The sequence below is a fragment of the Clytia hemisphaerica genome, unplaced genomic scaffold, assembly GCF_902728285.1.
Source record: "Clytia hemisphaerica strain Z4C2 unplaced genomic scaffold, Clytia hemisphaerica genome assembly, whole genome shotgun sequence".
In the NCBI taxonomy this organism is placed as follows: Eukaryota; Metazoa; Cnidaria; class Hydrozoa; order Leptothecata; family Clytiidae; genus Clytia; species Clytia hemisphaerica.
Genome location: NW_027104433.1, coordinates 317,142 through 344,940, shown reverse-complemented (window position 1 = coordinate 344,940; position 27,799 = coordinate 317,142). Strand labels below are relative to the sequence as shown.

Genomic DNA, 27,799 nt, shown 5'->3' with positions numbered 1-27,799 from the left:
TTTGAAAAAAGGGCGCAATATCAGGAAAATTTAGTTGTTGACTTTCTAGCACATAACAAGATTTTTGTTGTAGACTTTGCCGCGGGAAGACTATTTTCTTCAGATGGTTAATTTTCAAGCACCTACAGAGGTTTACCATGCGCGTAAGAAAATTATGACCAGTTGTTATCAGGTTAAATACATCTAGCTGTAATTGTGTATAAAACTTTAGGTATCTTGAAGACTGTGTGTTACCGCATGTTTTAGAGCATTATGGGTAACCAAGTTGGTGAATTATAAGACTCCAAGAATAATCAAAAGCCCTCCAAGGGTTTTTGACGAATGACAGCACTTTTGATCTTTAAAATCCTTAACACCCCCAACGCATTTTCTTCCTAGTAAATAGACTGGCACGCCAGTCGAAATGGAACGGCATTACCCGGGAAATGTGAGCGTAGGAGTTAGGTTTGCATGAGAAGAAAAGAAATTTTATCGGCGGCGAGGGCTGTTAATCAGCAGGCTTTCACCAACTTTTGCTCGTTCTCCTACGCAGCTCCTATTTTAGCAAATGCCCTCTGCCTTTATGTTCCCGCCCTCTGACATTATTAAAATTAACATACTAGTTTAGCCCTAGTAAAGCCCTTTTTACTGCTAAAATAAGAATTACCATATATGAAAGGGTCCCTTTTTCCCGATTTTGTCTCTCTAGGAGGGGAGGGGTAACTTTCTGCAAAAATTTAGTCTCTCTAAGGACCGGGTATCGGAAATTCAGTCTACATATACCCGATTTTTACCAACCTTACTCCCCCCCCCCGGGGGGTTCAAACAATATTAGTGTCCTTTTCGGCTGAAAATTTATTCTGATATTTACATATACTTGCTCATACAAAAAATGGATCAAAATTTGTCAAAAATATTTATAAAACCTTTAAATAACAAAAGAATGAATGAAAATTTTATAACGATATCATCGCCTATAATTATAAAACTTTAAAATTTGAACCAGCAAATTTTACACATCATTAAAAAAGTTTACTCCAAACATTTTCCCTCTAAAGTTTTTGTAATTGTTTTTATAAAGTAAGGGAAGAGTCGGATCATGTCCATTTCACAAGTCTTCCATTGTAATTATAAATTGTCTGAAATCGATTGATTTACAATGAACCCTAACGCAAGGCTTGGGCTTCGTATTTCAAGTTAACCATTGAGACAGAATGTTAATCGACATAAAAATACGTCAACTGCTTCCATTCGTAGCTTTTCAACCATCTTCTTCCAGATTAAAACAAACTGCTTTGAAAGTGATCATCGATATGTAAACCTTTGGAACACTTTACCGTTTTGCTCAAAATATGCCTTGCCATCGTTTTGCCCACCTGTAAAAGAAACAAAACATGTCCGAAATTAAGCCACTTATGTCCCCTTTAAAACAGTTGACCCGCGCGGTTTTAACACAAACGCAAGAATAAAAATAAAATCCATCGTCAGATTTAAAAAAAATATGCCACACAAGAACAAAGAAAGTGCAAAGCCTCCTTTTTTGTTTTTTCAAAAAAGGTTGAAAATTCCTTTCTAGCTCTAGTTTCAGACTGAATGGACACAACTTTCGTAATTAATATGAAAAGAAACAACTCACCACTTGAAGCTGTTTCTTGTTGAACTGTTGGTGATAATGGTAACGGTTTGTTTGCAAAGCATTCTGGGATCGCATCATAAGCACCACCGTTATTATTCACGACATTGTATCCAGCCGGGAGGGTTGTACCTTTTTCGCGACATCGGTTAAAAGCTGCTTGTGGTTCATAATTTTGGTTGATGTTATTGACTGGTTGGTAGCTCTCGTAAATTTCTTCCTGTTGTTGAAGGCTATTGACAGATGGTGGAATATCATAAACATCGTCTTCTAGGTGATCCATTCCTGGCTCTAATGGTAACGATTTAAGTTGAATGGACTCTGAGTTCGTCCTTGGTAAAGGTTTCATTTGAATAGTTTCTGAGAGAGTTCTTTGAGGAGGTGCATCGTATATATCATCTTGTGTGAGACATTGTTGTTGACTTCTGTTCGGCACACAATCATAAATTTCGTCTTGGTTAAGCTCTTCATTTAAAGAGGTCATTGTTGTATAAGTTGACGGCGGTGGACAGTCGTAGATATCATCACGAGTTAAAGCTTGTTTTGACTGTAAAGTTTGTCTGGTCGGTGGCGAATCATAAACTTCATCAGATTGTGCTAATTGTGATTTTAAAGAGTTCATTGTTGTGTAAGAAGTAGTAGGAGGGCTGTCATAGATTTCATCTACGGTCGAAGCCTTTGATAATTGATCGGGAGGGGAGTTGTAAACTTCATCTTGTGCAGGGTATTGTGAGCATCTAGGATCTGGCCTTGATGGTAAGCAATCATACATTTCTTCCGAGTCGACAGATTCTTTTTGATTAGTGGTAGGAGGGCAATCATAAATTTCTTCTGTAAACTGCATGTTCTCATTAATTATATTCTCAGATAGTTCTGGTTGTTTTCGTAGTCCAGCATTAGAAGGAGGAGAATCGTAAATGTCATCTTGTTGGGAATCTATTTTTTGAGTTGTTTGTCTTGACGGAGGTGCATCATAAATATCATCAGTGTTTTCATCAAAAGAGTCGGGTATATGTTTAGGTGAGTATCTGCTGATCCTTGAGTTTGTCGGTGGACAGTCGTAAATATCATCCGACGAAAACGTTTCTGTCGGTTTATATTGTCGAGTATTTGACGGTGGACAGTCATATATATCATCCGTTTCTGGTTCTGCAAATGGTATTGGTGAACTTTGAGGTTTCATTGCATTTGTTGATGAAGGGGGACAACCATAAATCACATCTTCTTCGAGCTGTTGTTGATTCAGATTCTGTTTCTGGCAAACAGGAGGGGAATCGTAAAGATCTTCTTCAATAAGTGAATTCTGTTGAAATCCATTTTGAATTTTTGGTGATTCTGTTGTAAGATTGCCGTATATTGCATCCTCGCCTTCATCGAGTTCATCAGGTTGACCTGCATATGATTGGTGAGGTACTGGCACCATCTGATCGGTGACACCTGATTGTGGACGTGGTGGTAGAGGATCGTATCCTTTTATTCCGTTATTTGAAATCATGGAGGAATTCAATTCGTCACCTGGAAGAATAGAAAACAGTTCTACACCTTTCAGTTCCTTTGAGTTGATTAATCTTTGAACATTTTATATTAAAGGAATGTAATTCAAGCCAGTAGTGTTTTTTTGGGGCAAACCAGCCCCCTGTCATCACGCTACTGTAAGACGTAAAATAATACTTTTTCAGGCTTTCAATTGATAAGTCAAAATTTACTTATTGCAAACTTTTTTGCCCACATTGAAATTAGAAAATAAAACGTAGTCGATTTTCCATTTAATATATACGTTTCATTTTAGACAGTAGGAAGATAGTCTAAAGAAATCTGATTTGAGTATCTTACCTGTTTCGATGCCCGAGTCTTTATTACTGTTTGAATGTTGGACGAAATCGAATTCGAATGTCGGTTCCTGTGGTGAAATGTGACCGGAGCCTTGTGGATCGTGGTGACGTTCCAATTTCATTCTATAAAGCTCATCTCGAAGTCTAAAAATATTGAGATACACATTTTATTTTATTTTAGAACATCCAGAATTTTTGAAGCCTTTAGATGTTCTAAACTTTTTTTGAGTTTTAAGCCAAGTGTTCTTAACATGTTCTTATTTTCGCCATTTTTTGAGTATTTACGTTCATTTTTTTAAGAATTATAGTTTGTTTTATATTAAAAAACATGTAGGATTAATAGCGATATTAAACATCGGTAGATAAACGCAAGATTGCATACCTGTTGTTTACTTCAGTTGCTGGTTCTTTGTGTCTTGGTGAAGGGACAGTCCATTCTGATATCGAATCTCGTTTCGACTTTTCTCCATTCTACACGATGGAAAGATAAAATTTATTTTTTTTGCGTATAATTACATATAACATTGGAAACTTAAAGCAGGGGTCTTGTTTAAGCCCTGGGAACAGTGAATTTTGCCGGTCCAAAAGATCGGTTCACCACCTCAAGTACACATTCACGCTAATCAATACACTTGGCTTGCTAAGAAATCACCGGCCTAGAATCTTAAATTCACCAGAGTGAATAGCTAGAATGCTACCTTTTGTTTCTCGATTGTACTGGTCAGTGCTTCCATCCATGTGTAAAGATCACTTTCGGTTTCGGGACACAGATAATACAATCGATCTTTTGTTTCCAAGTTGATGACCCATTTGTTATTGTTGACCGGTGCCCCTTCTGTCACTTTCGCATCTTCCAAATTGATCTTGTCTGTAAAAAAAAAAGGAAAGAAAATGAACATTTAGATTGGATGCAATTATGAAACTTGAATACTAGAAACTGAAAAAAATTGTTTTCCATGTTATTTATTTCTTAGTAGTCAACATAACAAACATGACAGTGCTACACGCCAGATTTTTTTTCGATTTGGCCGGGTGGTGCATCTGAGAAGAATTTATCTCATAAATAATTTTTTCCTCGGTCCCAGGTCGTATTAAAGCACTGTTATCTGATTTTTTCGTACCTTGATTGAAAATTAAGACGTGCTTGTTTTCTTTATTAGTATTCACCTCTTTCTCAAAGCCCTAGTGAAACTTCTTCCCACAGTGGGGATGAAAATGTTTATCCAAAAGAAATCCAACAGTGTACAGAATTTTTACTGTTCCTAGGTAAAAGAGTCCAGTGGGGATGAGTCCGGAGTGCGATTTTTCCATCCAAATTTTAAATCAGGATGAAAACAAAGTCGGTTTTTAGGCGGTGGAATTTGGAAACCAAATTTTGTCTTATCTTTGCAAGTCTAAGAAGAAGCATAACCCAAAAATAAACATTTCCTTGGATTTTTAAATAAAAAACAACAAGAAAATAGAGTCGATTTTTTTTTTTTTTTTTTTTTTTTTTTTTTTTTTTTTTATTTAAAAATCCAAGGAAATGTTTATTTTTGGGTTATGCTTCTTCTTATACTTTTTGAAATTGTCTGGCACTGTTGGACTTTGCAAGTCTGATATGCAGATGCGATAATTACATATGTAGGTCTTTGGCCTTCTCGCACTTGGGACTATGACGAGTACTGTGTACTCGAAAGCTTGAAAATTATATTACACCCCTGTGTCACAGACCCGCTGGGACCCCAGCCCCACTGAAAAATCTGGCAAAAATTTTGTCACCGGTAGGAGAATACCCTGGAATTTCAGCCCCACTGAGAAATTGACTTAGATTTCAACCCCACTCGAAATTAAATGTTTGAAAATTGTACTCCAAAACCATCTCACTGGATTTTTTAGACTTTGAACAATAGAATTTCTATCCCCATTGGGATTTCAATAGGAATTTTTATCCCCACTGAGGAAAAGAGTTCCACCGGGGCTGTGAGACAGGGGTGTGATATTCATCATATTCGTCATCGCAAATTGATAGGATAAAATTAGGAATACTTTGAATGGGAAGAAATTTCACGATTATATCAATGTCGTGCCAAATTTAATCAATTTGTTTTTCATTTTGCTTGCAAAAAAAGTTTTGATTTCTTTCTTTGGTTGACACAGAGCTTACGCAATTCAAACACAAATTTATACAACAGTCATAGGTTGTTTATGTTTTCCTTTTTCGGCAATACCATGCAAAAAGTTGCACCATCTTAAATATCGAGAAAGTTCTCTCTCCAGAACTAAAAATTAAAATGCTAAAGATCTTGTTTATCTTTTTTATTTCCTAAAGGTCATATCATGACTAAGTTTGGAAATGCATATTGAGCAAGGTCTGTTTAATTCTAACCGAAAATTTTCAGATGACAGTTATATTTTTGTGACCGGCAAAAATTCATGATATGCACTATTGGGCCTATTACGAAATTCGTTTTTCTGTCGGACGGACTTTTGATAGTTTAAGGCTTATTTAATAAAAATTGTATATCCTCAAGCCCTTCTGACTATTGCTTAAAGAAATGTACCTAAGGCAAGATTTGATTCAGGCAAACAGAACAGAAATTCGAGCTATGTAAATTTTTTAATTTATCAAATACTTTTTCTGTCGGAAGGATTCGATAAATATTAGTTTTTTTATTTTCGACAGTAAATTTATTCTTCTATCGAATTTGGATGCAAAAACATCATCACTTTAAGTTTTTTAATTTGCTTGATGACTTATCTTTGAAAATAAAAAGGAAAAATTACTTTAAGAAAATATTAATCGAAAAATTTCTATGAAATGTGAAATGGAATAAATCTGTCGGAAGGAAATGTCGGATGGACAAACATTTTCAGAAATTTCAAGATTCTTTACAGTAAGTCGTTTATGGTTCTAGATCATCATAACTATGAGCTTTTTCATATCTTAAAACTATTTTGATGTGAATTGATTGTATTTTTGATAATCGTGCTATGAAAATATTTGTCCATCCGACAGATTAACCTCGAAAAAGTTGTGCACACATTTCACCATACTCAACCCTCTTCATAAAAACTAGTCAGACTTTTTGTTGTTATAACAAAAATTAATACTTTTAGGATGCTTTAAAGATATTTCTTTAATCAAAGGTGTTCCGTGGAGTTCGAAAAATGCATAAAGAGATTTGGGGAAGTCCATCCGACAGATTAATAAATAGTTATTTTTCTAGGCTTTAAGCCATCATAAATGAAGTCATAATAAATTAAACTTTCAAAAACATGATTCATGGAACCACTGAATACAGGAGGGACATTTGAGCCAGTCTTCACTCTCCTCTTCGTAGCTGTAAAGACTTAAACACTTGGCACATGTATTCTTCAATAATGCCAACGACTCAAACTCCCTTTCCTCGTGATGACATTTCAAATTTTTGTCTTGTTGCTTCGACTTTTCGTAAATTTGTTCTGTATATGGGAGATGATCATTGGATAAAAAATAAAAACTGATCTTACAAGCTCCATTTTGTAAGATTTTCCTGTGCCACTTGTGAATTTTGAGCGTGTCAGGGATTTTCGGTGCGGCTTCAATATTTTCTTCTGGCTCTTTTGATTAGCATTTCTTCTGTTTGGAAAAGTGATGTTATCGAAGGAACAAATTTACTGGCTGCTTCTTGGAATTCCTTTGCAGAATTTACAATCACCTTATTTGTTTTGACTTTACGGTACACGACGTTTTTAATGGTACCTCCGATTCCGTCCATTGGCCCTTTCCCGTGATGTGCTTCATTGAAATGCCATTCTAAATCTAAATCCGGCCTATATTCAGAAAGGATTTTGAAGACAAAGCGGGAACGAAATTGTGCCCCCATGCCATCACTCCATGCAATCACCTTTGTAAGAGCTATCGATTTCTCAATTTCCTCAATAACCATCTTGACGCATGACATCGAGGCGACTCTTGAATGGTCGCTGCTTTCACTAACGATTGTCAATGATCGTTTCACCAAAGGATCGTCTGAATTATCTGCCTTGTAATACGCGCATGCAGTAAAAATGCTAAAAGACGACTGTCCAAAATAGGCACTCTGGATTTCATCTTGTTGCTTATTACGATAACTCTCACTGTAATCAACGTGGATGATGGCCGTTCCAGGTTCTATATTCTCCTTCATGGCCACGTATGCAGCATGCTAAAAATAATATTTTAATATTTGATACAACAACTTAAGTAATTTTTGCGAGCAAGCCTTTGACAGTATTGTCTTTACTACTTCACTGGGAAAAGGTTCTGACCTGTTAATGGAAATCTCTAGCTTTTAGCCTTTGATTACAAAGAATATGTATATTTAACTAATGATTGTTTTGGTACTATTGAGATTAATTGATTTAAAAAAGCACTTGACACAAGATGTATATCGAATGCATAAAATGACTATAGTAACATAATATAATTACCTGTTCTCGCTTGCGATGAATGTGTTTCTTTAGAGTAGCTAGAGACGTTTCCCAGTCTTTAAACAGCTCATCACGAGTCTCCTTTGTCACAGTTGTTTTCTTTATTTTATGGTTTTCTCTGACCCACGCTTTGTATACGAATGTTGGTTTGGAACCACCTTTCTTAGATGTAGCTTCTTCATTTTCACTTTCTTCGCTGTCGTCATTTTCTTCGCTGTCGTCACTTTCTTCGCTTTCATCGCTTTTCTCGTTTTCATTCCAACCATTCAGGATTTTGATTCCGTTGCATTCTCCACATGTACTGTTAATACAGGTCATGTCAGACGCATCACAACAGTACTTTTCCATAATGCTGTGGGGATCGGTTGGATGACCTTTTTTGATACGTAGCAAAGCTTTAGCAATGAGGCAGGTATTCTCACACACCTCGCAAAGGCAGGAGGTATCTGGAATATCACCTTGAAAGATAATTTGTTTTTTCGTTTTAATGTACTTATACATCTGTCTGAAGGTGAACTTCAGTTGGTTTTTTTCATCGTTTAAAATCTCCAAGACCTCTCTCAATGTCCAAAGTAGATACCGTTTTTGGGCAAACAATTTCTCACCGTTTACTTTGCCAAGATAGACGTGGTCTTTCCGACCAGGGTTGGTGTACGTTATATCCGGTCTTTCAAAAAAATCGTCAAGGTACTTAAGTTGTTCGTCACTAAGAACCTTTTCTTTCCGTCCCCTTTTCTTGCAGAACTGGATGCGCATGTATTTGCTCGCGAGACCTCTGATGACTTCTGATTTTTTGCGAGGGCTTTTCGGTAACAGCCTCTCGACTTTTTTAACACTTCTTTGCAGTGATTGCTTGGTACGAAAAGCAGGAGGAGTGCTAGAAGATGAGGAAGCTTCATCATTCTGCTGCTGTGCTTCCTCTTGTTCACGCGCTTGTTCATCACGTTTTTTCTTCTCTCGGTATTCTTTTTTCCTGTGTCTGTCCTTTGCCAGATGTTCCTTGTATTTTCCAGGCTCTATGTACTTCATGTGACGCAATTTTAGTTTTTTTCGTTCGTTGTCTCCTTTCTTATATTTTTCTGCATTCTTTTCGCGATAGCGCTTCAAATACTCCTTATTCATTTCGGATTTGGATTTGTTTGACTTAGGTCGACCCATATTGACACTCTATTTTACCACAAGTTTGCACGAGTTTACAAAATAACGTTTGAAGGATTATGAATCAAAAAAGTTGAACTTAGTTTTTTAAACACGTAGAAAACATTCGAAAGTAAAAAAAACATTCGATTTAAAATTCGAATGTTTTGCATTGGCTTGATCGAATGTTTTGCATTCGATTGATCGAATGTTGAAGGACTATGAATTAAATATAGAAAACATTCGAAAGTAAAAAACATTCGATTTAAAATTCGAATGTTTTGCATTGGCTTGATCGAATGTTTTGCATTCGATTGATCGAATGTTTTACATTCGATTGACTCTCCCATTTGATGTTAAAGCCCTCTACACATTGAGATAAAAATATATTGGATAGTCAACTTTTTCGAATAAATCACGGCGTAATACTTCAGTTGCCATATACTTGTCATTTGCTATCTAAAAGTGATAGATAAATACCAAAAATAGCATGCTTATTTGCAGTGAGATAAATCTGTCGGATGGACTTTTACTTTTTTCCTAAGGCGAGGAAAAGGGTTTCGATAAATCTTTAGCTGTTCTAGCTTCATAATACAGTGCAGTGAGGTATTGACTCCAATTAAAACAACAAGCCAGCAGCGTGTCGTAATTTAACAAAGAAGGTGACAGCTATATTTAAGTTGAAGTTTTAGGACTATATTTCTGTCGGACGGACAAAATTTAAGATGCCATTTGTAAATAAATGGTGCAAGTTATAGCTACTACACCCGTTTTTATTTGTTAAGGCGATCTCAAATTCGATAGATTTCAATTATTTAAAACTACTAAATAACAGAACACCTTTCCTCTCAAACTTTTATTATTTCAAAAATCTGTCGGATGGACAAATCGAACATGATAATATAATAAAAAAAAGTTAAAGTTATTCAAATTTGATGTTGCACCTTATATATATTCTTCATGCTACGGTTTATCATAAGAATGCGTTTTAATTTGTGATTACCAAAGGAAAATCTTTATCTTTTCCCAATATTTGAGCGTCCATCCGACAGATTTTTTTTACGCTTGGGTTTTATGAGTAGACCTATACCAGATTCAAAATATGAACTTTCAAAACAACTATTGGTCCATTACAAAGCCCAATGATCTGTTAAACAGTTTTGGCAAAAACAAACATAAATTTCCACATTTTCAAATTTGGCCCTTAGGTTGACCTATTTCGTAATATGCCCTATTGCAATGTCTTCCAAGGACCCAACAGCTGATTGGTTGAAAGTGACGTATTGACTGATTTTACGTCACTTACAACCAATCAGCTATTTGGTCCGTGATGTAATCTCAGAAGACATTGCAATGGTGCATTTCATGAATATAGGACGCCCATTTAAGGTGGTAGTCTACCGCCAGATTTCAAAAGTCAAAAAATCACATTTTTTGCAATAACTCAAGAACTTCTTTACATTTCGTAATGAAATTTTCAGGAAATGTATATCAACTATTAACATTTCTAAAAATAAAAAAAAATTCTAAAAATAACCAAAGACGGGGGTAAAATCAGTCAGGGGGTAAAATACTTTATTTTGCTTGTGTCAGGTTTTCTGAATAGTCGGCTTGACCTATGAAGTTAGTTTTTTTTTTAAATGACTAATATTTAGAAAAGGTCTGGAATGAGTGAAAAAAAAAATTGAAATTTTTTTCCAGGGGGTAAGAAACTGAAAAAAACGCTTTTTTGAGATTAAAAATCAGGAAACCAATTTTAAAACTTTTTAATCCATTCATTCAATACACAATCATGTAAGGAAACTTCCCTGAAAATTTCAAGTCTGTAGCTACTCTCAATCCTAAGATATTTCTGACAAGGTGAATGCAAACCCCCGGAAACGCGTTTTGAGAAAATCAAAGAAAAAGGCAAACGGCCGAGATTGAAAAAATAAGTCCTTAGCAACGGGATTTTTTCCGTTGCTAGGGCGATTTTTCAAGCACCCAGCAGGACAAAAATGCTCACTGCGACCTGAAAAATAAAGATATCTCTCTGAAATTTCCAGGAGATGTTCAGAAAGACCTAAGGATCTCAAAACACCCAAAAACCAAAATTCGACAATTTTTTCGATGATTTTCCATTTCTCGGTAGACTACCACCTTAAGTATGCCATGGAAGTCGGTTAAACAACTAATTTAACATACAGTAACTGAAAAGTTAAAGGACCATTCTGAGAAATTTTAACGTAGCCCTTCCTCTTGAATGGCCGAAAGTTGAAGTGACGAAACTTAATTTTATTTATCATAAGTTGCTTCGCGTCATTTTTTGCTGTTGGGGTAGCGCTAACAGGGACATACAAAAATCAACCATACTTGAATGTGCTTGAGAAAGTAAAAATTTAAGAAAATAGATAAGCTTTCTTTGAAATTCGGTTTTACAAAAATGCAAAAAATTTTTGAAACAAAATTTACAATTTCTAAGCAGAGGATTAGCGAGATTATATACAGAGATCTGCAATCTGATCCTTTGATGACCCAGAAAAAGAAATTTGCGATTAACGTTTTTAACCGTTATGTTACAGTTAGCAGGTTTTTGAACCCTCAAATTTAGAGGCATTACTCACAAGTGAGCTTGTCATCAAGTTTAGAAAGTGAAATTGCGCGGTCAATTCATTCTTTTGTGGGGAAAAAGCCGATCTCGGTAATTTGGAAGGTGACATGAACCACCAGCAAGTGAGATGAAATATAAAAGCTAAGTACTAATAAAGATTTCAGTAGCACCCTATTGGTCAACTTACGCTGTTATCATAGGGGGTCCCCAGCGGTTTGCATGACTGCGTGCATGGGCATTTTCACTTGCGTGAATGCGTGAAAATGTGAAAAAAGTTACGTGAATGCGTGAATTAGAAAACTTTGCGTGAATAGAAATTGCGTGAATTTCGAAAAGAAATTGCGTAAATGTGTGAATTTGGAAAAAATAGCGCGATTGTGTGAATTTAAGGTTCGCTGAAGGGGGGGGCTCATCATAGCAGAGCAATGAATATTTCGAGATTTCAAATGTATAGGAAGGCTTCGATTAATAAAACAGAAAGACTATAAGTCAAAACAGCTAAACAATATTGACTGTTCTGTCATTTCGTGTCTCTTTTAAATGGCACCGCGTTTTTCTACCACGCTTTTAAAAAATAACAGGTCTTTTCGTGACGCTAAACCACAATTTTTTAAAAACAAGATTCCAATCCAGTTTGCTGATACTTTTGAGAAAGAAGTACGGATTACAAGCAAATTTTTTGATACGGTCTTACTATTCGACTACAATCATGGACAAAACATTTGAAACAAAGGGGATTTCCCTGCGAAATTCTAAACACCACAAATGATTTTTAAGCGCGTTAAACTACATTTGGAAAGTAGAGTTTTTTTTTTAACTCTGAGTTTTAACATGTGACTTAACACTTAGGACCTTAGGATCTCAGGATTTAAAACCCAAAACTTGCTCCAAAAAGTCTTGGAATATAGCCTAGAAGCCACCGAACCGCTCCAAAATCGAAATATTCAATGAAATAAAGTGGAAGTGCTAAGATAGCAATTCTCGCCCGAACTTTAAATTCTTCAAAACCTTAAGATACACTAAAATCTCAATATGTTTCGACCATAATTTTAGATCGAGGACTGGATCCTTCATAAGATTTCAGAATAAGAAATTGACATAGTGATAACAAGGACCAACGCCTTGAATTGGAAATTTGACGGGGCAAACAGCATGCTTTTTGGTATACAATTTACTAAAAATTAAAGTTTTTTGTTGAAGAAGAAAAATTTCTCAAGAAAGTGTAGGCGTGCAGATGATGGCTTGGGCCTAGACGATCCTATCGTCTACACAAGATCACTAAAAAAGGGAATAGTTTAGGAGAGGCGTGATAAATTCGGGTGTAGCAAGCATTGGCGGAGATATTTACAGTGTAAACGTTTTGTCCGTTTTGTTCCAAAACTCTACCGCCACTTTTTTCCCGTAAACCACCCTGACGCCCTAACTCTTTCCTGCGTTTAATGACCTCTAAACGGAAGATAGCATCGTCTAGCTTGGGCCTTGATAAGCCATGTACGTTAAGCTAAACAAAGTGTTAAAAATTTGCTAGACTTTGCATTCCTTTAATACTTACTTTTAGGTGGAGCACCTTGCATTTCTTTTTCAGCATTTTCAAAATAAAACAATGTCAGCTGTTTAACATCACTCGCATCAAAACTATCATCCTGTCGAAAGCGCCGTAATAAATTCTCCGCAATGACACTTGATTTACGGCGTTTATTACGTGCCGGAAGTGGAGGTGGAGCTAACTCGTCTAGACCGGAATCAAAATCAATCGAATACCGGCTAGCATTACTGCGTGTCCGGGGTAGTAATATACTGGGATCGTAAAGCACGAAATATCGGACATGCCAACGTCTGTTTGATTTACCAAATGAATCTAAGGGTGGTGATTTCTTCAAATTTCCTGACTTGACAATGCCTTTCCATTCCAGAGGCATTCTTATACGTCAAACCAAAATCAAATTTATCCAAATATTTTATAAACTTGTTAGTTGAAATCTCCAAACTTCTTGAAATCAATATATATTCTCTACTGGAAAAAATAGAAACTGCCATAAAGTATCATTTCACGAAAAATGTAAAACAGTAATGACCCAACTATACCTCTAAAATGCCTCCTCAAAACCCTCTTTCCCTTTAATCTTTCAGCTCTGTTTGTAAACAAAGTGACAACATGCGGACACTGTTCTGTGACACCACAGTTTCCGTTTACCAACAGTAACCTCTCGTAACAACTTCCTCACATATCTATCAAACATTGAAAATGAGAATGTGAAAAAATTCTAATGTAATGATTGACTTTGTATTTAAAGTATATCACTTCGTCATCATAATTTCTCAATACTACAAACAAAGCGTGATATTTAATAGTATTGAAGCGTCGGTGAGAAACCCTCTTTTCTCTAAGTCTCGAAAGAGAAAAATCAAATACAAGAAAAGTCCCCGAGTTTATAAATACCAATCTTTATATAAGTCAATCTCGCATAATAAGATATAACCAAAATAGCATACAATTGCAATATTTTTTGAAGACTAGTTTGCAGACCAGATAATCAAAACATAAAACATGGTCTGTCCTGTCGATGCAGATCCTTTTATATTTGTAATCTCAATATTAGTTGAAACAGAGCGAACAGCATATCATCATCATTATCATTGCTACAGCAGTCGAGACATAGAACAGCATATTTTGAATACATGTCTGAATATAAAATATTAAAAAAATCTTTTCAGTCAGTTCAAATCCAATTTTGAGATTTCTTGACGCTTTTTGTTTTGATTTAGAGTTTTGTCACTGACTTGTGATCTGTTACCTGTATTAGCGACTAGGTGACCTTCAGAAATGTTTTGGATCTTTTAATCTAATTGAAAATTCATTTTCTACCCTATTTACGCTTGGAGTCCCTATGCTAAGCTTATTAAAACATCATGAAGAATTCTAAGAATTTCCTGGAGGGACTCTTCTGAATATGTCATTAGTGTAATCATTATAAACGAAACATACAGTAGCAAGAATCGAATTTAAGCAAAAATGAATCATTTAATGTGTTGAATTCGTAGAAATAGAAATGCTACAAGAGAAAGTGCTAATAGCATACTCCTATTCTCTGCTTCTGGAATCGCAATCAAATATCATAATTTGAAAACCTCAGCGGACCTGTTAATGCATGGTAAGCTTAATTGGTTAGGCGTGTGCCTTGTTTCTTTTAATAAAATGTTATTTGTAAACTATCACGGTTCATACTTTCAATAGCTTCGTTTCTGGGGCAAGATCAGTCTGAAATAGCGTCATTTCCAGGGTCAAAATCAAAATTTCCTCGCAAAGGCGTAAACATTTTTGGCATCTCCACTTTCCATATCATGGCGTGGGCCCTGAAAGTAGTGCATCTTAACGTTTTCTCAAGGAGCTCTTAGCAATGAGTTGGACAGTAGTGATCAGGTACCGCGATTCAGTCATCTAGATGTAAGACTTCGTCTAAAAATCAGAGGTGGCCATTGTTGGATGTAGGTCCACTTTAGTGATAACTCAACTGCATAGTTAATATAAGGTAAAACCTAGCTAGGCTAAAATAAAGTCAAAAAAGTTGCCGTAGTGAGAAAAATACCTTGGACCTTTATTCTCATTGTTAAAACTAAACTTAGTTTTCAAAATCCCAAAAATTACTCTAGATAATGTTGTAAATCCGCTGTTTTGCCCATTAAAAATCCCCCACCCTGCCGCATTTTTCTGTTTCTATATTCCATTGTCTATAAGACATTGTCACTAAAATTTTGAAAATAACACCCACACACTTGACAAAAAAAGGGGACTTTTGACGATATCTTTATCACATTATAGTATGTGTGTACATGACAGCAACAAGGATTGCAAGTTAAAGCATATCCCGAACCTTCAAAACCTATGCTTATTCAACGAGCTTATACACCAAAGCAAAATATTTAAGCAAATTTGATCGAAAACTTAGAGTAGAATCTCTTTAGCATGAACCTCTATAACCCGAATGTCTCCTTAACTTGAACAAGTTTTTTCTGGTCCCTTCAGTTAACAATGCATTATAAACTTTATACCATAACTCGAACAAATCTGTGTTCTTTGTGTCAGTTCGAGTTATGGAGACTCCACTGCATTTGCAATTATGGTGGTAACATTACTGAGGGTCTCTTCGACTCGGAAGATGCTATTTTACTTTGCTTGCCTTGTTCTTAATATAATAAAGACCCTAAAAGCAATAAACTGTCGGTCTGAAAAGTTAAAGTAGTTGCATACCCACACTTATGAAATACATGTTTACAAAAGGAATTAAAGTGAGATTAATATATCGCCATGAAGCAATACCCGGAACCGTGATTGACATGTCATTTGGAAATGTGTCCAGTTTTCATCCTTTCTATGTGACAAGTTTGCGTGTTTGTTGACTATTTTCGTTACAGTTTATTTGATCAACTTTGTTTGGAGTTGGTTTTCATGTGTAAAGAAATATCCAAACAAATGCAAAGAAATATACTTTGAGCCATCTCATATCATCATTGGTTACAAGAATCTATATACCTCATCGGCCCTTTCTAAGCCGGTCCTTATTGACGTTATTCTTTCGTCCCTGACGTAATAAGGTCCAGCGTAAGGGATCAGAATTAACTTAAGACCGGCTTAAATAAAAAAAAATCAAGCTTTTTTTATAATAAGGGCCAGTGTAAAAGGAACCTGTCCTACCGGCGTAAAAAGGACCGACAAAATCAAAAACCTGAACGCTCACTATACACTAGAGGAATGAAAAACCGCTGAGCGGTTTTATGAATACGAAATAAGGCTAAAACCACCTTTCCGACCATAGTCACGCAGTCAGGCGCGTGCCACTTTATTATTTTATCATTTCCTTAAACTCGATCCAATCCTTTGTTACACCTTTTTCTCTATTGTCTATAGGTGCGAAAAAAGACTGGGAGGTTTTAGGGAATGCAGGGTCGGATACAGGAGGTAGGCTATCTTATTCATGGAGAGTAATTAGTTTCCATATAAGGTAATACGATAATAAAGTGCACTCTCCTCCATTGGTTATAGCCTGCCTCTGTATCCAAGCCTGGAATGGACAAAAAATTGCCTGCACGGCAATTGGCGGCTACGGTTGAAAAGGTGTACAGCATTATTTTTACTTCTGATAGCATTGTGCTAAGATTCTACCTATTCTAGCTTTTTAGTTAAGTGTGCTTGACCGTAAACGTTTTAACCCATGTTGAAGAAATATAGTCATCTTTTGTCAAATTAGAAACACAACTGTATAAAAAGACATGCTCAGGATTTAATGGTTGACTGAAATACAACTTTTCGACCGTAGCCGACAATTGCCGCGTGGGCATTCTTTTGTCCACTTTATCCCCCTAAAACCGTCCCAGTCCTTTTTGCAGCAGCTAAAAACAATAGAAAAATGTGTCAAAAATGGATTGGATCGAGTTTAGGGGGATAATTAAATAATTAAGAAGCACGCGCCTGACCGCGCGACTACGGTCGAAAAGGTATATAGACTGTTAGACGAAAACCAATTTTTTCAGCGCGTTTCAACAAATAAAAAATTGGGTACTGGCTAACTGAAAAATTGAAGAAGAAAAGAAAGACACTCACCGATTGGAATCTCGTCTTCTTTGCAATCATAATAAATCAAATATCTGTTTTGATCACCATATTTCTTCTCATCTGTCGTTGGGTCATACAAAACGAAATATCTTTTCTTCCATGAACCGAATTGAAATTTTCTTTGTGGTGGAGACTTGACCATAAAACCACTTTTTACGATACAGTTGGATGTGAGTTTCGATTCATTTCGACTTTTGGACGTGATCGAAAACCTGGAAAATTAGAAGATAAGAAAGACGTTCGAAAAGAAAAGTTTATTCTTTCAAAAAAAGTCCGTTCAGTACCAATTTCAGTATCCAGCTTGATAGTGGCAGTTGGACTACCAAGGTGTAGTAAGTTGGATTAAAAGCAGAGATTTACCGACCCTTTCTTCCTTAAATCTATATATCATACAACGTAACTTCCACATAAATTTCTGGCAATTTTTTCAAAAAAACACAGACCCGGTTGGGCCGCTACCGCCACTGGAAAATTTAATCAATATTTCGCCGTATTAGGACATTGATTTCATCCCCAATCAAAATCCAATGGGGAAAATTTTTCCCCAACAAATATTCATTGCACTCTTTTTGAGCATGTGAACGATAGAACTTTCATCCCTATTGGGATTTCGTTAGAAATTTTCTCCCCGCCATTTTGGAAAAAAAATTCTACTGAAGCTATGAGACAAAGGCGTAAAAAGACAATGTTTCCCTTACGTTACCATCTTTGCGTACTTCGCCACACGATTTTATTCAGCTTTCACTCGTTCACAATACTCTAACTTTATGCAAAGTAATACTGTCCTCTAAAGATCTTAGATCATGCACGGACATATATACTGCAGTTATTTGTAGGTACTTGAGTTTACCCACACTGAAATATTTCTTATGACGTCACTCTAACAGATGGTATCTCCTTTAAAGGCAAACCTTGTGGATATGCCAAAAAGTTCTGCGAGGCTCTGCGTAGGTTTAACGGAGCAGCTTTAACCCTTTAAGTGCCAGGGTCCTTTTTTCTAAGTTTTTTTAAAAAAATCGCTAGTTCAAACTTTAAGGGCTTATATCTCCTGATCTAGAAGGAATTAGAAGCTCGTATATAGCTCGTTGGATAGCTTAGAGTCTCTTCTTTCTTTTGGGCGCCTTCGGCGCCGCCCGATTTAGGAAGGGCGTTGGTGGGCGGCGGCCAAGGGGGGGGGGGTAGGTTAGGGAATTAAAGCAGTCAGGCCCGCTGCGCGGACCTGACTGAACTGATGAAAAGGTGCCCAGTGGTAAAATTTCAAATCAATTCACTAGAAGACAGAATAAAGTAAAACAGGGCCAAATTTGGAGGTTCTTGGATCACTCGTTGACCAAAAATAGTCAAAAAACGGTCAGAATCTCAAAAAAGTGAATTTTTGTCAATTTTTTGCATTTTTTTGACTTTTTTGCTTAAAATTTCGCTGGAAAGACTCACTTTTGAATTTTTTTTTGCTTGACCATAAAGGACAATCTAATTCCTACGAGTTCGACCAAAAATAACGATTTCTAACTCAAACTGGGCATTACAGGAGGGCTTCGCCCTCCTATATAGCCCATGTCGTATATATACGACATCGGCACTTAAAGGGTTAAGGACCTAAACAAGACATTGCACTTTCGAATGGATCTAGATCTGAATTGTCACTTTATAATCTTTAGCGTTTTAGCAAGACTTAAAAAACTTCAAGCGTTTCATTCCTTAGCCAAAGACACGTGCCGAATGTCAAATTACAAGTAGCCACTCAGGAATGACGATAACTGCATAACCTCTCTACATTTTTTATTTAAACACAAAAAATTACGCCAGCTCTTGATAGGGGTGGTAAAATGACATATTAAAACTGGAAACCCTAACTCTAAACCAATACATATATACTTCAAATACATCGCGGATCCTCGATAACCCTAAACTCTTAATACAACACGGACTCCCTAAATGGGGGCCAGGGGCTATGGTCCGCCATACTTACAGATCATACTTATGTACATTAAAACAACTTTAAACAGACCAAATCAAATCATAACAAACTCACAACAATAGACAGATAGGTAAAAAGCCCTTGAATTTTCTTTTAGTATTATAATTTCAAATTATATGTCAGGGCGCCATCACCTGTTCGCTGCCGAATACCCATTACTTTAATCCTACCTTCGGCCATCTTCTCTAATAATATCCAGAAATTTCATCTCGATATCCAATTTACGCTGATATCTAGTCTTCAATAGTTTATTATGAAATTTTTGTTGAACGTAAATTTAGATATTCATTGTTTGTCCTCTGGCACTTTTTGTTTGTGAGTTATATGCGAAAGTGAAATTGTCATAAAATAAATATTACGGAACCTAAAATATGAAAGGAACCTATCTAGCCTTTCCAATAATTTCGTAGTTTTCGAAAACATCATTTTTGTTTTCTTTTGTCGTATATATACGTTGTGTTTGATTGTTGATGTTTATCGCTTATCACTGATGACGTCATTTTTGACAGAATTAAAATAAAAACATTACTATTATCAAATTTTGATGGCATTATGGTATTTCGTAACTTTTCAAGTTCTGTCCAGTTAAATTTCCTTTATTTATAAACAATTCCTTCGACAGCCGATGATTTTTGTGCGGACCTGTTTAAAAAAAATGGTACCCCAGATGAACCTTGAAAATAGCTTTCCAAAGAACCCAAAATGGCCTATTAAAATTGCAGTTAAAGTTGACGTACCGTGGTTTTGAAAAAAGATCCTTAAATATCAGTTTCCAAAGTACATGTTGTTGTTTTTTATAAGCATATAAAAATCCGAAAACAGGCTCAGAGATGCTTAGGTTGAAAGCTTAATAAGGCTGAAAAAATGCTTGAGGGTTGCTTATATCCAAAGCAAAAATTTAGGGAAATACTAAAAATCCGTAAAATTCCAGCCAAAAAACGGCAAAATCAGGAAAAAACATTTTTCGTAGGCTCAAGTAATGCTTGCCATATGCTTAATTTTTCCCCATATCTGAGACTAGATATGCTTATAAGTGCAATGCTTATATAAAAAAAAACATGTACTGAAGGAGTTAACCATCCAAAACTGAATTTTTGACAAGCGAAATTGCTTAGGAACCTTTAAATTTATCTTTTCTTAACACTTTGTCACCCCTGTGTCACAGACCCATTGGGACCCCAGCCCCACTGGAAAATTTGACAAAGATTTCATCCCTGGTGGGAAAATACCCTGGAATTTCACCCCCACTGGGAAAATGACTTTGATTTCATCCCTACTCAAAAATTCGATGTCTAAAAATTGCACTCCAAAACCATCCCTTTCTATCCCCATTGGGATAGATTTTAATAGGGAATTTTATCCCCACTGAGGAAAAAAGGTTCCACCGGGGCTGTGAGACAGGAGTGTACTTTGGGAGAATTTCTAAGGATTCGAGGGCATATCCAACCTTGCTCTAAACCACTTGCTAAAAGTTATTGAGCAAATTTTTTAGATGTTTATAATAGATTGTTGTGAAATCGAATGATTATGACAGCCTGTGACCGATGTAAAGCATGAAAAATCGGAAAGAACGAACCAGATTTTTACGTTTACCGTAGGTAGCCAAGATTTTTCCGAATGAAGTCCAAAATATCTAGTTGTAAAAAACTGGTTCATGATGCTGAGCTATATAATCCAATTCAAGATATTAATTTTCAAACTGTTCAGGTGTTCAGGAAATATACCATGGCATTCATCACATGTTTTCATCGCCTTTTTATATTTCTTAGTAAAGTTCAAATGCTTTAGAAACAGGAAAAACTGAATATCCGTGTTTAAAACTGTCGAGGACAAACTTCTTCATCTTTTTGGTTAAAAACTACATTCTAAAAAGGTTTCTATGTTACTAAGGATTATGCACACATATTTTGTCCTCATTTAAAGTATGCTTAGGACTTACACCATTACAAGAAAATATATTATTTCAAATCAAATACTTACATAACAGTTGGACTTTTGATCAACGTTCCTACCATGTTTTCCCTTTTAATGAATTAAACCTTTTTTGATAGTGGTAAGAAATTCTCACAAACAAGGAAAATCGCTCTACTTGTAAAACTTAAATGATAAAAGCCCGGATGAAAGTGATAGCAATTAATTGATAATTTTCCTCTAATTAGAGTCGTATTGCGTAATCTTTTAAAATTTTTCTTCTTTGATCAACAGATCATTTTTAATGACTAGGTTCAGTAAAAGGTTGAATTTATCTTAAAATGGTTTCTTTCCCTTCTAATTGCTCATTAGTTGTTCCATTTTGATGACGTTTATAAATCAAAATCACCGGTAATTTGCTCACGAGGAGTGAGGTAGCAAAGTTCAATTTCAAACCATAGAATCATAGAAAACTAAAATTATAACCTTAACATCAATAAGCAACGTCAATGACGAGGAATACAATAGACAAGAACCAGTAACTTGGTCCAATTTATACCCCATTTGTAATAAATTCCTAGTAGGGTAAGGGCCCTTAACCCTTTTAACCTTTCTTCAAGAAAATCGCTAGTTTAAACTTTGCAGGCTTATATATCCGGATCTAGAAGGAGTTAGAAGCTCGTACATTAAAATCTCGCTGGAAAGACTCACTTTTGAATTTTTTTTTGCTTGACCGCATGAAGCACAATCCAATTTCTACGAATTAGACCAAAAATGACGATTTCTAACTCAAGAATAGCCCATGTCGAATATACTCGGCATTGGCACTTAAACTGTTTACAGTAAGTTTTTCATGATCGAAATGAGAGAAATTGCACTGTAAAGTTGTACAATTAAGTGAGAAAAACGAATTTTTTGGCAAAGTGGAAAAATCAATAACTCTTTTAGCCTTAAAACAGATCAAATTTAAAAATCTTCAGCTATAAGTGCTTTTATTTTGCTTGTTTGAAGCAAAATCTTTGCGATCTTTCACCTGTGTCACAACAGTGCTGTAGCCACCGGGGGGCCAGGGGGCCTGCCCCCCCCCCAAAAAAAAAAATTTGTTTCAGATTATGGTGTTTTTTTGAAAAAGGTGTAAATTTTGTCAACATCCTTATCGGCCCTTTTTACGCCGGCCCTTATTGGCGTTATTTTTGGGCTTCTGACGTAATAAGAGCCGGTGTAAAAAGGGCTAAACTTTTGCAATTTTCACCTAAAAGCGGCGTTAATTTTTTCCCATTGTTTCTCAATTTAAAGGATTTTAGGCATGATTAAAGGATCAAAACTATCCATTTTTTTACTCTATATCTAAAATTTCAATGATTTTCAATGGAATTCAGCAGTTTAATACTGAAAGATGACATTTTAATGTAAATTTTAGTTAATACTTACTGTTTTGAACCCTGAATAGCGATTTTTACAAGTTTTTATTTACAAATTAGGCTGTGGCGGAATAAGAGCCGACGTAAAAAGGGCCGATAAGGTATTGGATTTATTTTTCTAATCTCTGCCCTCTTTTTACCACTTTTACGTTGAGCCGACGCGTGCCACAGAACGAAATACATGATAAATTAACATTCGGAGAGGCAGTTTTAGCCAATCTGGAGGGTATAAAGTACAAATATTTTCCTGGCCCGTCCACCCCAACCATGGTGGGCCCTCCTTAGATACTAAACATATAGGGCTCCCCTAAAATATAATTTGTGTCTATGGCACTGCACAGACCCGCTGGGACCCCAGCCCCACTGGGAAAATGTAGCCGAAATTTCGTCCCCGGTGGAAAAATACCATGAAATATATTGATTTTGATTTCATCCCCATTAGTAATTCAAAGTTTAAAAATTACACTCCAAAACCATCCCCTTAGATTTTATAACCTTGCAACAATAGACTATCCCCATTGGGATTTCGATAGGAGTTTTTATCCCCATTGAGGAAAGTGAACTGTGAGACAGGGGTGTCTTTTTGAAAAATGTAAATTTGGTACACAAGGGCTACGAACAAATTAAACTGTTCCAAAGACTAAAGAGGCATGTAACGCAATTTTTGTAACATGATACCTTAAACATGTAGTTTAATACAAAAGTGAAGGACTTTGTCTATGTTGGTCTTTCCTATTCGTTGATTTTCCGTGACGATATTTTCAACTTGCATTCTTTTCTGTCTGAGCTTGCAAGGGAAATATCGATATTTAGGCCTGATAATCCTGAAAAAATATTCATTGGAGGTATCGTTGGAAAGATATTGTTGAGCAGTAACAAGCTACGATCCGATAACCTCTAAGAAAAACCGACCTTTTATATCAAAATGTGAAACCCATGTTTCGGTTCTTTCTATTATAACAAATGCATTTATGATGTTTCCTGAAATTCAAAATTTAAAATTTTCTGATCTTGGAGTACTCAACACGTTTGCTGCCAACTACAAGTTTACTCGTAGTAGAGGGGTCAAAACACCGGTAGTACTTCAAACGGCTATAACATTTGATGCAGAAACTTTCACTGGTTTCTTTACTAGTACTGTTTTTTTGGAATCTACGTGAAATTTTATGGAGATTATTATATAAATTGAAGACATTTGATAAAGACTGAGGCAACAGGAGCCTCTGAATGTCAAACTTTAATGAAAAATCCAAAGAGGTCAAATTTTCGATTTCTGATAAGGGCTCTACAGTAGACGTGTTAAACTCTCTGAATCCTTGATGTTTGAGAAAAAGAAATAATAGATTACCTTGTTCGAGTTTGCCTCCTGATTTTTGACATTTCAATAAATGCACATGAAGTGTCACAAAGTCAAATCCAGACTTTATTCTTCTCAAGAAATCAAAACTTGAAGAAAAAATTTCTCGCTACTTGTCGTTGTATCAGTTTAATGTTTGCAATATTTGTATACGTCTGAAACATTATATCATTCAAAACCGTTTTACAAAAGATACATTTTCTTAAACATTCGCCACTTTAACTTTAACAGAACCTCTGGACAAAAGATAAACAGACTAAAAGCACAAAACGCGAAACACTCGAGGTCTTCTAAGAAATATCATTGGTTAATCTTGCAATTCTCTGGAGAATTTTTTGACATATCTTGTCTTAAAAGGTATATGTAAAAGTCCAAACAAACACAAATAAAATCCAACATAAATTTCCCCGAATGCTGAAACTATCAAAGCAAATAGTTAATGACCCCAAAAATATTTGAAAAGCAAATCAAAAAGCCACCAAATCAAAGGGCAAAAAGCTAATATTATGTTTCAAGTTTGGTTGTTATAAAGCAATGTTTGAACAAAAATGATCTTTAGACTTTCTCAAAATATGTCATTATTTTCTTATTTTGTCGCTACATGTTTTGTATTGAAATGGAATGTCTTTCCACTTGACATGCAGCTCCTTTTATTTTTCTTTCTCTTCTCAATAAATTTTTTTGTATATATTTTGGTTTCAAACAAGCGTGACTCTACTTGTGATTTAGCCAACATTATCTGGCACCCAGATGGTGAAACACCCACACTAAAGTTCTGAAAGTCGGGAAAATTTTCGACATCTGGAAGGTTTAGATTACGGAATTTTGCAAGACCGCGTCAAGGATTTTGCAGCGGGAGGTCTGGTAGCCCAGCCCTCGTTTTCGGGGATTGGCGGGTCCAACTGAAATGTTTTTAGCTTTACGCACAAGGGTAGTTGAATCCGACTGGGGATGTGGCACATCAAAGGCCGACTATCATCCCTCTCCGATGGGAAATTGGCCCGCTCTCTCAGAGCTTTAGCGTAGGCGGCCGCCAATCCGCCATTGGAATATCAGATAATAGCCAACATAGAATTGTGTGAGAGCCTGTGGGGGATACTAGGGTTGCGAGTGGACGGATATGTGCTGCCCAATTTTCGACCCTAAATCAAGTTATTATTATTCAAATTCTGGTTTTAAACAAGTGTGACTTTACATGTGATTTCATTTAAAATTATCTGCAGCTGAAAAAAGATTGTCCGAGAAAAGGGTCACAGATTTCTCAAAACTGTTGTAGCGATCAATCTATTGTGTAACATAGACTTTAATGCTTTAGCTGTACTCTGGACAGTGTAGGCCCGTCGTCATGCAAAAAGAACCAATTACATTGCGCAAAAAGCCGTGTAGCCCGCTTTGAAAAAGTAACCGGTTAATAATTTATAATAATGTCCATGATGAAAATGGCCAAAAAATTAAGAAAATCGTAAGAATTCCATCATGGAATTAGGAAACTTGTAGCTAAGAATGTCATTTTAGAGCCTTTTACCTGTATATTGCCATTTACTTCCAAGCAAGTTCCCAAATTTTTCCTTGAGGTATATATTGCATGCTAGATTTAGGTTAGGTTTTCATCTTAATCTAAGCATAGTACAAGAAAGCCGCGACACAGATAGATCAATAAAAAAAAATCATAAACATTCCAACCGCGGCTTTCTTATACTATGATCTAAGAATACTGTAAGAATATTTCAGGATGATTTCGACCAAAAAGTTAATAATATCCATGATGAATTGAATATACACCATTCTTATAAAAAAGCGTGTAAATCATCTTCGAGGGCCACCTGTTTTTGAAAGTGACTGGGAGAATAAGTGTCTTGAACGACAGTCCTTGGTGGTTTTGTCTTAGGAGACCATTGTTCTAAGGCAATTAGATATGGGAAGAATTGTCTTAGGAGAGCTCCAGTCCCCCAGGAGAAGGAGGCAGTTGTCCTGTTCAGTATTTTAAGAAGGTGCTCTATTATAAATAGGACGCAAGATATAAGAAAGATACTTACGCATTATCCTCAAATATTCTGTTTTTGTTTTTACTTGTTAGATGCAAAAGTTTTGAGCGCATTTCGCTGGTTTTGAGTCCGAGTGTAACCTCGTTTTCCCGTCCGTTTGCTGTCTTCTGTTTTCTTACTCATTAAGGTCTAGTAAGGTCTATTTATATAGTATTTTTGACCTTCTATTTATTTGAAACATTTATTGTGCAATATGGTCTGTATGGAGACGGAGAAAACTATCCTGAAGATTTTACGTAGGATTCGAAAATTCTGTACAATGCAATTGATTTATAAAGATTTTAAAAGACTAAAATAAATAGCTTCTAATTAGACTCAGCAGGTCATTTCTTTTATCGCTTGAGTCAGGCTAAACTGCTGAACCTGTAACTTTTTCATGAATTTTCTTACGTTTTCTATCAGATGCATATTCTATATACCCTCTATATACCAGACCAGATATCTTCTATTGTGTAACCTCTAGGAGCCCGCTGTTTTAGATGGTATTTTGAAAAAAGAGTTTGGTGGTATATAATAACAACCATTTCACAAACACTTCGGGGCTCTAGAGCATATTATCATTTTAGTCGTCTTAACCAGGGTACAAAAGCGGAAACGAACAAAGATTTCTCTTATACCAGTCAAAAATGTTCCGACGGGTACCGGAATACTGGAAATTTGGCCTTGCAATACCGTCAAATACTGAACCAGGAAGCCCCCTATTACAGATAAATACAAACAAACTCCAATGATACAAGCATGATCACATGTTACCTTCTGACCATATGTCCAAGTTGCTGCGCTTTTTCTTTGCTCCCATTTCTAGTTTTCTTCAAAAATCTCCTGCCGTTCATCTTACAAATCTGAAACTATAATCTTCTGTGTTATGTTTCAATTCTACTGCTTGAAAAATTACACCATAATCTATCTATCATTTAGAAAAGTTTTTTACTTCTACTATTATGGTATTTTTTTAATTAAATGGTTACTACTCGTTAATATACACTTAATTACTTCACTTGGAATTTCTTCTCCAATACATGCGATCTCCTCCTTATCATTCGTACTAACAAAAATAATTTTGCTCCAGGTTCGGTCTTTATATCTTTGAAGTACAAGCAAGCCAGTTAGTTTAAGGAAATTATTCCTGTTCGTCTTTGCAGGCGAGTTAACACTCCTGGTGTAATCATGAAGGTCTGAAATCAACTGGAATAGAATAGTTGAATGAGATTTTGCCCGATTTTGCTTTTCCTTGTTGGTTTAAATGACTACTTACATTATGACTAATTATGTCTATGGCCTACATTGTTTCTTATTTTTTATCTAAAAGGGGCTATTTGCAACTATAACTTTTACTAAGGGGCATGATAAAGTTACTCATTTCAATACACGGAAGTTGATGAGATTCTCCATTTTTTTTTGTGCAAACTGCATTGAATCAATAAAGAATCTAAATTAAAGATCACCATCACCAAAGTATCAGATTCTAAATTTTACTTCTATGTTGGAGGGCGTCGCAAAAAACAATTTTTAACGTAATCTAATTAATTAGTTGCTAAGAGAATTGCAACGACCAATTTAGTAATTATCTATAATTTTGTCAAGCTAATGCTATTTTCCTTAATCCTTTATTAATTCCTGCTGGGTTTCTTAGAAATAAACTTCAAGCTTTCGTTGCTGAAAGAGGAAACGATTTATATCAGCCGTTTTTTCAAACTTGTTAAAGCAAGTGGGTACAGATTGTGTCGGAAGAAACAAAGATAGATGTTGATTTTTTAATTCAAAAGAACAAATTATTTAAGAGCATAAGCCTTCGATGGTCAAAATAATAAAAACGAGTTAATACTATTTTACGACTTTGCGTTAGAGTACGTACACCTCTGTTCTTAAGA

At 35.7% G+C, this 27,799-nt stretch overlaps 2 protein-coding genes across 8 annotated transcripts; both read right to left on the bottom strand.

Moving 5' to 3' along the window:
- Window positions 1–823: 823 nt before the first annotated feature.
- LOC136820614 (GRB2-associated-binding protein 1-like) lies at window positions 824–26,978 on the bottom strand. 7 transcript variants are annotated; one of them, XM_067076807.1, is made up of 7 exons: window positions 26,682–26,978; window positions 17,205–17,428; window positions 4,143–4,312; window positions 3,827–3,915; window positions 3,446–3,588; window positions 1,616–3,127; window positions 824–1,355 (listed from the first exon to the last, which is right to left on the bottom strand). In XM_067076807.1, exons 1-7 carry the CDS (start codon window positions 26,759–26,761, stop codon window positions 1,285–1,287), a joined length of 2,289 nt encoding a protein of 762 aa, XP_066932908.1. In that variant the 5' UTR covers window positions 26,762–26,978; the 3' UTR covers window positions 824–1,284. The 7 variants fall into 7 exon arrangements, with proteins under 7 accessions (XP_066932908.1, XP_066932911.1, XP_066932910.1 ...); XM_067076810.1 differs by lacking the exon at window positions 26,682–26,978 and adding an exon at window positions 23,875–24,062; XM_067076809.1 differs by lacking the exon at window positions 26,682–26,978 and adding an exon at window positions 21,175–21,285.
- LOC136820621 (glutamic acid-rich protein-like) lies at window positions 7,008–9,036 on the bottom strand. The gene is made up of 2 exons (XM_067076818.1): window positions 7,879–9,036; window positions 7,008–7,613 (listed from the first exon to the last, which is right to left on the bottom strand). Exons 1-2 carry the CDS (start codon window positions 9,034–9,036, stop codon window positions 7,008–7,010), a joined length of 1,764 nt encoding a protein of 587 aa, XP_066932919.1.
- Window positions 26,979–27,799: the final 821 nt, after the last annotated feature.

Bases quoted from the DNA above. Each gene is read 5' to 3' on its own strand.
- LOC136820621 (XM_067076818.1), bottom strand. From the start codon at position 9,036: ATGGGTCGACCTAAGTCAAACAAATCCAAATCCGAAATGAATAAGGAG. The intron at 7,614-7,878 runs GTAATTATATTA...TATTATTTTTAG, and splicing joins TTCATCGCAAGCGAGAACAG to CATGCTGCATACGTGGCCAT.
- LOC136820614 (XM_067076806.1), bottom strand. From the start codon at position 13,524: ATGCCTCTGGAATGGAAAGGCATTGTCAAGTCAGGAAATTTGAAGAAA. The intron at 3,916-4,142 runs GTAGCATTCTAG...TCCATCGTGTAG, and splicing joins GTACAATCGAGAAACAAAAG to AATGGAGAAAAGTCGAAACG. The intron at 3,128-3,445 runs GTAAGATACTCA...CTATTCTTCCAG, and splicing joins AGACTCGGGCATCGAAACAG to GTGACGAATTGAATTCCTCC.